The following is a 15,075-nucleotide window of genomic DNA, read 5'->3' as shown; positions in this document are numbered from 1 at the left end:
CATTGAGCTTGCGCTCTACCCGCGATTTGGGTCCAAACCATAGCCACCACGTTACTCCCCACTGAGGCCTCATCATAGTCGGGCTGTGATCGAAATCCCAGGGACTCCCGACTCCCGTGGTAGCAGATTAAGGACTCCGGTCAGACCTCGTAGCCGAAGCAACTACCAGTTAAACCCCAAACGGTTCCGGACTGGTCACCTGAAAGGAAAACGGCCAAAGCCATTTACCCAACTCCCCACTACCCTCAAGATCAAAACATGGTCGCCAACAAAGTGGACTAAAACCGAATACGCATGTAAAAGCGGACAAAATACCCAAACACGGATATAAACACGGACGAGAACCCTATACGGACAAAAGCAGACAATTCCCTATACGCACATAACGGACAAAACGGACGGACAAGAACGGATACTTCCCACAAGGACAAAAAAAAAAACGGACGAGCACACAAAAATGGACAAATATCAAGAGCCAAACCATCGGACGACCTCACTCGAGGCCTATCATCGTCCACCTAACATCCTTCTCCTATCAAACACCGCCCTCGCAAAAGTTCCAGAATCCAACAAGGCCCTGCTCAAATCCCACACCACCTCTCCATAGGATATACCCATAGCACCTAAGTCCCTAATGTCCGAATAGGACAGGCACTCAGTCAGTAAGTGCACCACGTCCCTAACCACACCCCCGCAGGCAGGACAACCTGCAGTCGACGCCAGGCCCTAACATAGCCCCACAAAAAATAGTCTAAAGGTGTTAAATTGCACGATCTAGGCGGCCAATTTACCGGTCCCGAATGTGAAATAAATTGTTCACCGAACTCGCCTCTCAATAAGTCCATTGTTACGCTTGCTGTGGGGCATGTGGCACCGTCTTGCTGACACTTCACACTTGCATTTTGGGCAAACAGAAGTTGGATATCATCCCACGGTAGCGCTCACTATTCGCAGTTACGTTACGATTCGCATCATCTTTGAAGAAGTACGGTCCAATGATGCCACCAGTCCATAAACCGCACCAAACTGTGACTTTTCTGAATGCATTGGTAGCTATTGCAATGCATCTGGCTGATCTTCATTTCAAAATTGACAATTTTGCTTATTTACGTACCCATTGAGCCAAAAATGAGCTTTGTCGAAAAATGGAAGAAGCGCGCGAAGAAGATGATTCATGGTTAAATTATAGACTAAACTGAAGATTTTTTAAAAGTGAAATAAAACACGAAACGTGCGCGAACTGTTTAAACCAGTGTTGTCAAAAACGTAATGGCTAAAAAGTCACCATTTATATTCTTGATCGCCAAGAGATTTTGGGTCAATCCCATGGCAGCCGGTTGTACGTACGGGATTGGCCTGATGAAGTCCTCAAGGTCAACAAGGGCTGTCGCTTCATTGTACAACGCACTGCTACTACACCGTAGCGCAGAGGTTAGCATGTCCACCTATGACGCTGAACGCCTGGGTTCGAATCCTAACTTTCGAAGGAGTCAAGCTAGGCGCTAGAAATTTTTCACAAATACTTTTTATTGGTGTAGGTCAGTTGGGATTGTAATTGTGCCACATGGGTCCATATTTAAAAATAGCTCCCATATGAACCGAAACCGATTATACCTCTAGACCGTCTAGAGGGCGTGATTCTTATCCGGCTGATATTTTGCACAATGACTTTTTCTTGGACCTTAAACATACGTGCCAAATATGATCCGAATCGGTGCATATCTAGAATTGGCTCCAGTACCCTCCAGTAAGCGTGATCATTGCCCTGCCATGCCAAAACAACCTTTGTACCTGTTGTCATGTTCTTATTCGTATGTTGCACTTCTTCACATCGCCGTTCACCTAACTACATAGGCGTAAGTTAGCATTGGTCTAATGACACACCTATTGGGTCAGTGGACTATTCTAGTATATCAGGCCCCATGTTGAGCCTACGGCGTGTATTCATAATGCCCAACATTTGTGCCGCTTCTCAGTACGCTTGGAACTTCCATTTCATTGGCGAACACAAGATCACTCCCAAGTATTTGACCTTGTCGAATATCGAAATCGTTCAATGGAGGAAACGTGGCGCCTAAACTTGCCGCCTCATAAACAGGCAGATCTCGCTCTTCTTTGGGTTAACATTAAGACCCCTAGGTCTAGCTCAGTCATATGCCAACTCCAATGCACTTTTGGCCCTTCTCATCAGCCATATGATTGGGACTTCTATCATTTAGAGGTATTATAATAACGTCTACGTAGCAAACGGGAGCAGAACCCTGCTCAGTCAGGATCCATAGTAGACCATTTATGGCCCCCTGTGTTTAAGTATAACTTTTCTATATAACTTATTTGAGAATGGTTAACAATGTTGTACTTACCTCCCATTGCTGGCGATGATAATTCCTTGGCAAAAGCCAAAAAATCATTGTTATTGCACAAATCCGTGGAATTGAGAGTAATACTGGGATTGCGTACTCTTAGGAATTGAGTACTGCTTCCGCCACTCGAAGGTGTGGCTGTGACACAATGGCCATTATTCAACTGAACATTGGGTAGGTTATGCGATTCCAAAGGGGAAGCGGTCTTCGGTATGAGAGAATGTGGTGTGGCACTGCTAACCACTGGAGTGCGTTTCAAAATGGGAGCCGGTGGCAGTTGTGATGGTGAAGAGTGTCGTACACCACCAACAACACAGCCATTATTATTATTCGCCAACGAAGAGAAAGACAAGTCACCCTGTTGTTTGGGTATGGCCAAACGTAGAGTTTGTCTGGCGGCTAGCCTACGTGCAGGCGCAAACTTATGTTGTGTTGCTTGTGAGGGCTGTGGGATTGATGGCGAACACGACGTCGACGTCGACGACGACGACGACGACGACGATGGCATTGGTGATGACGACGAGTGTATCGTTGTATTGATGGGACCAGCCCCCATGTGCGTTGTGCCGACTGTTGCTGTGTTTGAAGTCTGAGCATTTGTTTTTCCCATCGAACTTGAACATGTTGGAGCTAAATGTTTTGACTCACTGCCACCACAGCCATTGTTGTGGTTCGAAGATGATAATGATGATGATGATGATGTTATTGTTGTAGGCATCTTGTTGGGATATGTTGAAGAATTGGAATTATATTGTTGTTGCTGTTGTTGTTGTTGTTGATGTATATTTGAAGGCATTGCATTACCATGGTGATGATGATTATGATGATTGGGCAATACATTGGAAACTAAATGCGACGAATTCATTGTTGTGTTTTGTTGCCTTATTCGCACCCGCTTGGTAAAGAGTGAAAGGAGAAGCTTCGTTTCGAGAGTCGTTTAATTTGAGTAGGGGGGCCTTAAAAAATTCTCTTGATTTTTATACCACATTTAATTCACTTTTGATTTTTAAGTTTTATGCACTTTTTATTAGTCACCTATGTACATTTGCTTCATTTGTTGTTGGTGATATTCTTTCAGTGCTCCAATTATTAATGCTGACAATGGTCGTTTTGGTATTTTGCGATTTTGAGCATAACCCAGTTTGGTTTCTTTTTTCATGGGTTTCGCATTGGATTGGCCCAGGTCATGTCGCTTTTGCTGTTTTAATCATACCTGGAAATGAAAATACATAAACGATCAATCAATATTTTTGATATTGTCATGTATTAGGGTGGACCTTAAACCGAATTCATAAAATGTATTTTGTTGAACTATCATCTTTTATTTAACATTTTTGTTTTTCAAACAGAAAAAGTAAAAACTTGCTATGCTCGGCCTGGCCGAATCTTATATACCCTCCACCATTGATGACATTTGTCAAGTTCCTTGCAGGGTTTCTCTTTATAGGCCAAAGCTAAAAAGGGCAAATATTAGGTCAAGAGAAAAAGGTAAAATTTTTAGCAAATTATTGAATTTTATTATCAAAATGAGTGTTCTGAAATGCGAATTTGAAAAATTGTGTCCAGCGACGAAGTTCATTTTTATGCTCAAAGGGGACGTAAATAAGCAGAATTGAATTGATTTTGGGGTAAAGATCAGCCAGAAGCATTGCAAGAGCTACCAATGCATCCAGAAAAAGTCACAGTTTGGTGCGGTTTATGGGCTGGTGGCTTCATTGGATCGTAGTTTTGCTTTTCTTCTCTTTTCTTCTGGTTGTCCAAATGATGGGCGATTTTAAAATACACTCGCCCAATATACGAGGGTTGAGGGCGAGTTTCTTTGCGGTGCATGCACATATTAATTTTCACCGTCCTAACATTCTGACTATTTGTGAGACCCAGGTGGGTGAGGATTCAGATTGTGGACTAATCAGGTCGACATTATCAGACTTGAATGGATTGTAAGAGGTTTCGGATCGGATACCTGAAACATAGTTTGAGGTCAATTGCAAGACACTATTGTCAACGTTACAGCCTTGAACTCTTTCTTGCTCCGTTCAGTAATAGCCTCGTCTTCTCACGATCTGGATCCCCCCCCCCATAGGATTTTCGCCGTCCTACCGACCGTTTCGCTGTTCCACAATGTTGCATGCACATTCGTGGACCACTCCCTTAACTCGGACTGCGTCCAACCGAAACTCTTCACCACCAAATCGTCTGCCCTTTTAATTCCTCTTACTCCGTTATGGCCCGGCACCCAAACGATGCGGATTTTCCCATCCTCAGAGAAGGCCTTAATCTCCTTCTTACACTGCAAGACTGTTCGTGACCTTACCGTCCTGGTTGTTATTGCCCTTATGGCAATTTTACTGTCGGTAAAAATGTTCACAATCGACGTCCTCGCATTAGCACCACACTACTTCACGCATTCCGTGATCGCCCGGATCTCCGCCTGCAGGACCTTATTCAGGGTCAGGCAGTCTAAAACAGATCTCAGTCCTTGGGTTCTCAATGTAAACCCCCAGGCCCACTCTGTCCTCTAGCTTTGATTCATCCGTATAACATGATCTTCCAGATGGCAATACTAGGGTTCCGTCAATCCAAGACTGTGACGATAGCAGCAGTGTCTCGCAATCGACTTTCATTTTACTTCAATGGTATGAGCTGCTCACATCCTCAATCCCATCCCATCGCCTTAAGTCTTATAGCCGCAGTGGCTGCCTCACACTTAATCTGTATGTCAATGGGTCGGATATCTAGAATAGTCTCCAGTGCCCTGGTGGGCGTGGTCCTCATCGCTCCGCCTATGACAAGACAACATGTTCTCTGAACCTGTTGTTTGGTCCACTTTTTCTCCATACCAGTCCACCCCAACTACTGAGGCGTAAGTAAGTATTGGTCTAATCATGCTCCTGTAGAGCCAGTGAACTATTCGCGGATTCATGCCCCATTTCGAGCCTACGGCCCGTCTGCATAGTGCCCAACATCTGTAAGCCTTCTCAGTACGCTCCTGAATGTGACACTTCCCATTCAGTTTCCCCTCCAAGATCACACCTAAGTATTTGACATTGTCAGATATCGAAATCGTCTTATTGGAGAAACGTGGTGCGTTAAATTGGCCCACCTACGTCTTCCTCGTGAACAGGCATATTTCAGTCTTCTTTGGATTAACATTGAGGGCCCTAGGTCTAGCCCAGTCGTGTGCCATATGCAAGACCCTTTCGGCCCTTCTGCATAGTTCGTTCGGATATGGTCTGTGTAGCAGACGGGTTAAAATCCCTCCTTAGTCATCATCCGTAATAGGTCATTTATGATGGTCACCCATAGGAGTGGCGATAAAATGCCCCTCTGGGCCACTTTCTCCCTTATATTTATGCCATGGGATACACAATTTATCCACCTGTTCCTTAGCGTATGGTTTATCCAGTCTCTAAGGACCGGGTCCTCCCGGTACTGGTCTAAGGATTGGATCAGTGTGTCGCTCCACACATTGTTAAAAGCCCCCTCGATGTCAATGAATGCCGCCAGGGTGTACGTTTTGACATTGAAGGATTCTTCTATTTTATGCACAACCTCGTGCAGGGCAGTCTCCACCGACCTTCCCTTGATATAGGCATGCTGTTTGTATTTGAGCAGTTCCACTCTTTAGCATGGTGTCCACAATACGTTCCATGGTTTTGAGTAGAAAGGACGTAAGGCTTATGGGTCTGTAGGCCTTTGGTGTCGCATAACTTGCCTTGCCGGGCTTGAGTATAAACACCACCCTTGCCTCCCTCCAGGCTTTCGGAGTATATGAAAGTCCTAGGCGCCAGATAGTCTGCCTCTTTCTGCAGTAACTCCGGGTCGGTTAAATGGTTTGAAGCTCCTCAAGGATTCCTTCACCATAAATTCCGTTATTTTAAACCTTCGATCAACGTCATTATTACAATTCCGGATTCCGGTGTCTCCAAGAGTCCCTTCGTATCCTGTGGAAATTGGGTTTTCATCAAAAGCCTCAACATGTCCTTCGTTGTCTCTGCTCTCACTCCCATATCGTTCACTAGTGTTTCAGTTTGGACGTGGAGAACTGGATATAACCACCGCAACTCGTCATAACATTCAAAGTCGCCTTTTTCTTAGAGTTGGAAACGAAACGACAAAGAAAATATACTCCCATCCTAGGGTGAAGGGTCGCGTTAATTTCAGTTACTTAAAAAGTCCAGCCAATGACTTCTTCTTCATCTTCTTCCCTGACTTGAGTATCATTTAATTTGTTTCGTGGAATGATGAAACATTTTAAAAACTTTATTCCATTTAATGATTCAGACTCCCATACTGATGCCGTGCTGATGATGGTGCTCTTCTCTTGAGACGCCTTCAGCATTGATGCCTGCAGTTAATTTTGACCTACTTTTCCCAATTTGGTCAGTCAAAAAAATCAGTTGACTCAACTGTTGCTGGCGGCCAGGGACAAAGGCCACGAGTTAAAAAAATATGGCAGCTGCGCAGAGCCTAAAGATGCAATCATTGCCGCCTTAAACAATGCCCCACCACCTTGCAATCGTAACTGCTGACCATAAGCATCTCTCGTGGATATATTACGGCTGGGAGGTGATCATTGCAGTTCAGGCCACAATGATTGCAGTTGATTTTGTATTTGCGACTCTGTTTTACCTTCTGATTTCTGTTTCTGTCTGCTTAGGAGCTTGAAGCATTTATTTCCATGCCGCCAGAGAGAAAAAAAAATATGACAACACAAAAGGCCAAGATCACAGCAATCAAATTGCCAGATAGATAAAATTCTAAAGAAAACATTTTGTATACATTTCATAACTTTGTTATTTTTTTTTGCACTCTACTCTTGGCTGGGGTATATTGAAAATTTAGCACATGGTAACTTTAGTGAAATGATTAAAAATCTCTAAAATTTTAAAATTTCATTAATTTTCAACAAAAAAGAAACAAAATATCTTCTTATATATAAAATTTGTGTTTGTTTGTCGGTTTGTTTGTTAGTGTGTTCCTTATAGACTCAAAAACGGCTGAACCGATTTTCTTGAACCGATCTCCCGATTTGATTTCTTGAGCCCTTACAAGCCGCAATTTTCATACGATTTGGCTGAAATTTTGCACATAGCAACAAGTGTGTCGAGTTGGGTCTAAATCGGTCTATAACCTGATATAGCTCCCATGTAAACCGAACTCCCGATTTGACTTCTTGAGCTCTTACAAGCCGCCATTTTTGTCCGTTTTGGACAAAAATGGCTGTTATGACTTCCAACAACTGCTGGACCGATTTTCTTGAAATGAAAATCGGTTCTCCCGTGGTGAAAATAGAGTACTACAATTTTTGATATCTGAAGGGGGAGCGGACCCTCCCCCTTATCCTAATTTTCAGAAACGCCAGATCTCGGAGATGGGTGGTGCGAAATTTTGTGTGCTCCCTTATAGCAACCGTCAAACAAAAATTTGGTATCCAAATATCGGATGGGGTACCTAGGAGTGGGGGGGGGGGCACCCCACCCCAAAACCTATCAAATATATATATATACACTCATCGCGACAATATGGGACTCAAATGAAAGATATTTAAGATTAGAAAACATATCTGATATACAATTGTCGGACAAAATGTTAGGGGGACCACCCCAACCCCCAAAGCCCCCCTAAATCGGACATATTTACCGACCATGGCAATATGGGACTCAAATGAAAGGTATGTGCGAGTAAAATACGAATATGATATCCAAATGTGGGACCAAGTTTCTGGAGGTGCACCCCTTCCACAAAACACCCCCCAAACAGGACTTATTTACTGAGCATTGCAATATGGGGCTCAAATAAAAGGTATTTAAGTGTAGAATACGAATCTGATACTCAGATGTGGGACCACGTGTTTGAGGGGCCGCCCATCCCCGAGAACATCCCCCAAAGAATGCAAATTTACGACCATAACAATATGGTGTTCAAATGAAAGGTCTTTGGAAGTAAAGCACAAATCTGATATCAATGTTCGGGAAAAGTGTTAATGGGTCCACCCCACCCCCATAACAGCACTCAAATGAGAAGTATTTGCCGACTATTGCAATATGAGGCTCAAATAAAAGATATTTTAGAGTAGAACACGAATCTGATATATATTTAAAGCCAAGTCACTGAACGGCCATCCCATCCCCCAAAACCACCCCTAACCCGGTCCTGTTTGCCCACTATGGAAAAATGGAGCTCAAATGAAGCGTATTTGGGAGTAGACCATGAATCGGACATCAACATTCGGGTCCAACTGTCTAGGGGACGTCCCACCACCATAATAACCCCCAAGTAGAACGTATTTGCTCACCAAGACAATTTAGCTCATCAAGACAGTGGAGCTCGATATTCATAGTTTTTAGGGCCCATGCCCCAAACCGGATATATATTTACAAGCTTTTTCAATAAGGGGTTTAAGTGAAGGCTATTTGAGATTAGGAAACCATTTTTGATGTCCAATTTTGAGGCCAATGGCAATATGGGGTTCAAATATATGAGAGAATAGAGCACGTTGCTGGTATATTTTCAGGGCTTAGTGATTGGGGGACCAACCCACTTCCCAAAACACCCCTAAGTCGGGCATATTTACAAACCAAGTCAATGTGGGGCTTAAATGAAAGGAATTGGGGAGTAGAGCAAGCATTGATACCCACTTTCGAGACCAATTTTCTGGGGGTCTGCCTCTTTCCCGAAATACCCCACAAACAGCAATTTTTTACCGACCATCGCAATATGGGGCTCAAATAAAGGTATTTGGGAGTAGAATACGAATTTGATATCCAAATGTAGGACCATGTATTTAGGACATCATTCAAGTCAGTCAGTCAAAAATTTTGCCAATATGTAGCTTAAATGAAAGGTATTTGAGATCAGAAAACGATTTCGATAATCGTGTAAACTCTCCCTAAACCAACGGCAATAAAGGGTTTAAATATAGATGCTGATATTTTTTCAGGGTCAAGTGTCTGGGGGATCACCTCACCCCCGAAAACACCCTTAAATGTCGGGCTGAAATACAGTATTTTAAGAATGGAGTACACCTATCACGCCTAGCTCCCTGAGGAGGTAGGACGGTGCTGGATTGAGAGTGGGCAGGAGACGGTGGGTCTTTTGATGGAGGCTCATTCCCAGGTGGCCACAAAGAGGTCGGCAATCAGGACATCGCAATACCTACTCATGTATCCTTAACGGATGACCTCATCAAGGACATCGTGGACGAGGAGAAGATAGCGTGTGCGGTCCGCACTTTCCGGCCATTTAAGTCGGCCGAATCTGACGGAATTATCCCGGCTCTGCTGCAGGAGTCCCTTGGAGTCACCCTGTCATGGCTTGAGCAAATCTTCGAGCCTGGCATGGTCCTACATACCGAGGGCATGTAGGGAAGCCAAGGTGGTCTTTATCCCCAAGGCGGAAAGAATAAACCACATTACGACGAAGGATTATAGGCCTAATAGTCTGTCATCGTTTTTGCTTAAAACAATGGAAAGACTGTTTGACCTAAAGGTGAGAGGGATACTGACGCCGGAGAACTTCAGTGGGGCACAACACGCATACCTCAAAGGCAGGTACAGGACGTCGAGACGTCTCTCCGACAGAAGGATTACACTTCGGCGGCCTTTATGGATATTGAGGGGGCTTTTAATAATGTGGAGATTGGGGCGATAGTCGCCGCACTGGACCGCACGGGGATTCACCCTTTAATCCCCCAATGGACAAATAATATGCTTTATGGCAGGATTATTAATGCGAGCCTGGTCAGAAGGCGGGTGGCCGGAGGAACACCCCAAGGAGGAGTGTTCTCACCGATTCTATGGAACCTCGTGATTAAGGAAATCCCGATGGATCGCGGTGGGGACGGCACGAGGATTATCGCTTTTGCGGACGACGTCGTGCTGCTGGTCCGAGGCAAGTTTTTATCGACGATCAATGAGATCATGGAAGAAATGGGTTGAGGACCAACTCAAAGAAGACGGAGCTCAGACTCCCGTCCTTGGGCGGGGTCAACCTGCGGCTGTCGAAGAAGACGAAGTACCTAGGCATAGTCCTCGATTCGAAACTGTCCTGGAAGAGGAACAGCGAGGGAGAAGCCGTGAGGCACTGTGCGCTTTTTACTCCTGCAAGAGGATGTTCGGTAGGAATTTGGGGGTGACTCCCAAGATGATTTATTGGATGTATACAGCTATCGTGAGACCAGTACTGGCCTTAGGAGCACTGGTATGGTGGGGCACTGAGGCGATGCTGTATATGCAGCCCATTGGGGCCTATATTTGGAACCACGCCGCCAGGGACGCGCTTAGGCTCGGCATGCTGAAGAAGGATGGTCGCGGCCACAGTTCGATTCTGGGTGTTATGGACACGGAGGGTAGACTGAGGAGGATCTCCGACTGAAGTGAAGGCATTCGCGATTCGTTTTGCTAAGAGATACGAATGAAGGGCGGCTGGTGTACTTAAGGAGGATGGGACCACGATCTACACAGATGGCTCCAAGATGGAGTCAGGGACTGGATTGGGGGTCTACTCTGATGCACTCAATAACAGTATGTCTCTGGGACTGCCGGGCGAGTGTACGGTCAGAGGTCTGAGCCATTGCAGTGGCCGTAAGAGAAATTCTGTTAAGGGACTTACGCCCTCGAAACTCAAAATGTATATGGAAAGGCGGCGATCAAGGCCTTGGGGTCGAGGATGGTGAGGTCGAGATGCGTGGCGGATTGTTGGGAATCCCTGGATAGGCTCGGGGCTTACGATGTGACGTTGACATGGGTTCCTGGGCATGAGGGGATTCCAGGAAATGACAGGACGGACGAATGCGCCAGGAGGGGTTCGTCTGCGCCGGGCGGACAAGTCATCGGTCTTGCATACGTGCCATTTGTCGAGCTACTAAATACAGTAGATGGGATGGCTAGGGCGGAGTGGGCGGCGGGGTGGAACTCGGAAGATGATTGCCGGACTGCGAAGGCGCCATAGCAGGTCATCGACCTGAGGAGGACGAGGGAATTGCTGGCGTTCGATAAGTGGTCGATGAGTACTTTGACAGGTTTCATAACCGGACACTGTGCCATGGGCCGCATGGAGATGCGCATTAGGATGCGGTTCTTCACCCCCCGCTCGGGTTCTCCACTCCTCATGTATTTTTCTTTTATTCGTATATAACATCTAGTACAAGGTGTCAAATTTTCTCTCTTTTCCCTTTCTCTCTCTAGGGTACCACAAGGGGCCAAACAGGCCTTCGAGTGATCTCATCTTTGGTGGGCAACCCATACAACCTAACCTAATGGATCAATTAAAAAATTAATTGAAAAATGCAATTATTTCTATGCCCACCACCCTACGGTGGTTGGTATAGGAGGTAAATTCATTTAGTCATTCCGTTTGCAACACATCGAAATATCCATTTCCGACCCTTCAAAGTCTATCTATTCTTGATTATCGTAAAATTCCCAGATGATTTGACGATGATTGTGTATCTGTCTGACTGTCCCTCCGTATGTCCGTCTGGCCACCTGCCAGTTGTCATCTCGCTACAGCCTTCAAAAATTAAGATATTGAGCTGACATTTTGTAAAGATTCGTATTAGTAAGTTCTTGAACGGTTCAAAACGGACTATATTTGGATACAGTGGCGCTATAGACTGATCTGCCGATTTAGGGTCTTAAGTCCATAACAGACGCATTTATTGTCAGATTTTGCTGAAATTTTGCTCAATGAGCTGCACTATGGCTTAGGATGGCCGAGCCAAATATGGTCCATATCGGCCTTTATTTACATATAGCTGCCTTATAGACCGATCTGCCGATTAAGGGTCTTAAGCTCATAACAGGAACATTTACTGTCAGATTTTGCTGAAGGTTGGCTTAGTGAGTTTCACTAGGCCTCCCGGTTTCCGAGCCAATTATGGTTCAGATAGGACTGTATTTAGATATAGCTGCCATAAAGATGGATCTGCCGACTTAGGGTCTTGGTCCCACAACAGGCACATTTTTTATCCGATTTCGTTGAAATTTGTCACAGTGAGTAACACTATGGCCTCGAATATCCAAACCGAATATGGTCCAAATCGGGTCATTTTTGGATATAGTTGGCATATGGGCCGAATTGCCAATGAGGATTCTTAAGACCATAGCAGGCGCATTTTTCATCCGATTTTTCTAAAATATGGACCAGTGAGTTGCGCTAGGTCCCATTGTATCTAAGCGAAGCATGGTCTCTATCAGACAATATTTAGGTATAGGTGCCATTCAGCTCATAACAGGCAGATGAGTTGCAAGACTAGAACTAGATCTTCCAAATTCCAGGGGAATTGGAACCTTCCAAATATCTTCGATATAACGTTAATGGCGCATAGGATAAAAATGGTAGGGTTTGAATGCACAAAGATAATGTGGCCCGATTTAAACTTGAAGAGATCTACCACTTTAATGTCTTTGGCTCGACAAAGGTCTCAACCGATTCAAAATAATTCCCCTTGCAATGGCCAACACAGAATAAAATTCTTAAGAAATTTTCATTGAACCCAAAATTAGCCGAACGTAGCAAACCACAATTGGCGGTGGCATGACTAAATTGGTGTGGGTGTTTTAAATACTAAATATTTTACTGCCAATATTGATCGTAAAACATTTTGCCGTCGCTGCATGATTTACTGCTGCCAAATACCAAAATAGATTTCATGAATTGCCTTATATGACGAGTGGGCATTTTTCATGTTGTAGTTGTTTTATTTTTCCTCTTTTCAATTTTTAATCATTACTATGAGCAAATTCAAGACCATTTGGTATTGTGTTTCGATGTCATTAACATTTGGTTGGTTGTGGATGTGAAACATTTACGAATTATTACGGCGTCAAGCAGACGGACAGATGAGCATGTGCTGCTGTCATCTGCTGCAACATTTAAAGCAACTTTAATGGCTGCACCTTTGTTTTGGCCTTTGGTACGATTTAGTGGCCTGTGTGGTGTAGGCAATGCAACAGTCCCGTATTGTCTAGTGGTTAGGATATCCGGCTCTCACCCGGAAGGCCCGGGTTCGATTCCCGGTACGGGAAAAATATTTTGAAAATATCAAACGAATTTAGGAAGTAGGGGAATGAGTTATGGTGATGGAGATTCCAGTTGAAGATGTGAAAGGAAACAAGTGAAAGCGTGCTAAGATCAGCCGGGCTGAATCTTTGAAACCCACCACCATGAATTCATACAAAATAAATTTAGTTGAAGGACATACTTTTATTCTACATACCAAACTTTTGTCACACGAACAAAAATTAAAACCTCTAGGAACCGAACACGGATGATCGAGAGACCGGTTTATATGGAACTGTATCAGGTTATAGACTGATTGTTTGTTGGAAGTCATAACAGAACAGCACAGTACAAAATTTTAACTAAATCGAACAAAAAATGCGGCTTCCAGGGGCTTAAGAAGTCAAATCGGGACATCAGTTTACATGGGAGCCATTTCAGGCGAAAAGAAGGCGAAAGATTTTCGTCCTATTAGTCTGTCATCCTTTATGCTGAAGACTCTTGAGAGGTTGATGGAAACATATCCTAGGGCCAAAGATCCCTGGAGATCGCCTGTGGCGGCAGCAGCATGCCTATAGTAAAGGCAAATCCACTGAAACAGCCCTTCACAACCTAGTCGGCTACATAGTGGGTTCTCTTGCTGTCAAGGAATATACAATGGTAGCATTTCTTGACAATGAAGGTGCTTTCAATAAAGTAAAACCGACGTCAATCATGAAGGAGTTGGAGTTTCTAGGCATCAACTCTACCCTAAGAAAGTTTATTAATAACTTACTTACTAAAAGATGCATTACAGCAGGCTTGGGATCTGTGGATCTAAAAAGATGGATCAGCAGAGGAACACCTCGAAGAGGTGTAATGTCTCCTCTACTTTGGAATAAAGCCATTAACAAAGTATTATTGTCTCTGGAAGATGATGACGTGGCAATTGCGGTTAGGGGAAAGTTTCCCAGCACTCTTAGAGATATACTTCAGGAAGCTCTACAAAAGTGGGCTAGGTATACATCAATACAAGACAGTAGCAGTTCTTTTCAGCGGGAGCAAAGTGGGCTAGGTATAAATCCGTGCAAGACAGAAGTAGTTTTTTTCAGCAGGAGATACAAGTTGCCTACAGTGGCACCTGTCTCCTTGGGTGGAGAGAATGTTCTATTTTCACAGAATGTGCAAAATACCTGGGTGTTTTGCTGGACAGGAAATTGAACTTCAAAACCAACATCTGGAAAGGGCAAGAAAGGCCACTCTAGCCCTAAACACCTGCAAGAGAGCCATTGGCAAAAGTTGGGGGTTTAGACCGCGCGTCATGCATTGGGTATATACTGCAGTTGTCAGACCTATAATGCTATATGGTGTTGTGCTCTGGTGGACGGCGCTTCAAAAGTCCACCTACTGCTCAAACTTAGCCGGGTGTTTGTGCATCACAGCCGAACTGAGGACGACACCATCTGATCCTCTGAATTTAATGCTACATCCTATGACTCTGGACATTGTGGCTATCCAAATTGCAGCGACCATTGCCGTAAGGTTATGGGAGCTTTCTCACTGGTCATGTGCGGCTACGGACACTGTGTTATCCTTGATATAATATCCAATGTTCCAGGCAGTGTGAATAACATCGCTTTTTGATGAAAAAAACTGTACCACTATTTCTGAAAGAACCGATTGGAACTACGTTATCCCTGGTAACAGAAGTTACATAGACTTCTATACG

The 15,075-nt window shown here is 44.3% G+C and overlaps 2 protein-coding genes and 1 non-coding gene across 3 annotated transcripts in view; 2 read left to right on the top strand and 1 right to left on the bottom strand.

Annotated features, from left to right (window-relative positions):
- The window catches only part of LOC106083976 (uncharacterized protein DDB_G0271670), a 35,139-nt gene extending 31,911 nt beyond the window's left edge, over positions 1-3,228 (bottom strand). The window contains exon 1 of the mRNA XM_059368088.1: positions 2,364-3,228. Coding sequence (XP_059224071.1) covers positions 2,364-3,228 — 865 coding nt within the window. The remainder of the gene's footprint in view (positions 1-2,363) is intronic.
- LOC106083974 (serine-rich adhesin for platelets) overlaps positions 1-15,075 on the top strand; it is a 307,710-nt gene that overhangs the window by 150,692 nt on the left and 141,943 nt on the right. The window lies entirely within an intron of this gene.
- On the top strand, positions 13,322-13,393 carry Trnae-cuc (transfer RNA glutamic acid (anticodon CUC)). The gene has a single exon. It is a non-coding gene; the product is annotated as a tRNA-Glu (tRNA).

This window comes from Stomoxys calcitrans, chromosome 1 (assembly GCF_963082655.1).
Source record: "Stomoxys calcitrans chromosome 1, idStoCalc2.1, whole genome shotgun sequence".
NCBI classification, from domain to species: domain Eukaryota; kingdom Metazoa; phylum Arthropoda; class Insecta; order Diptera; family Muscidae; genus Stomoxys; species Stomoxys calcitrans.
Note: the sequence above shows the minus strand (reverse complement) of the source record. Positions and strands in the feature narration are given on the sequence as shown.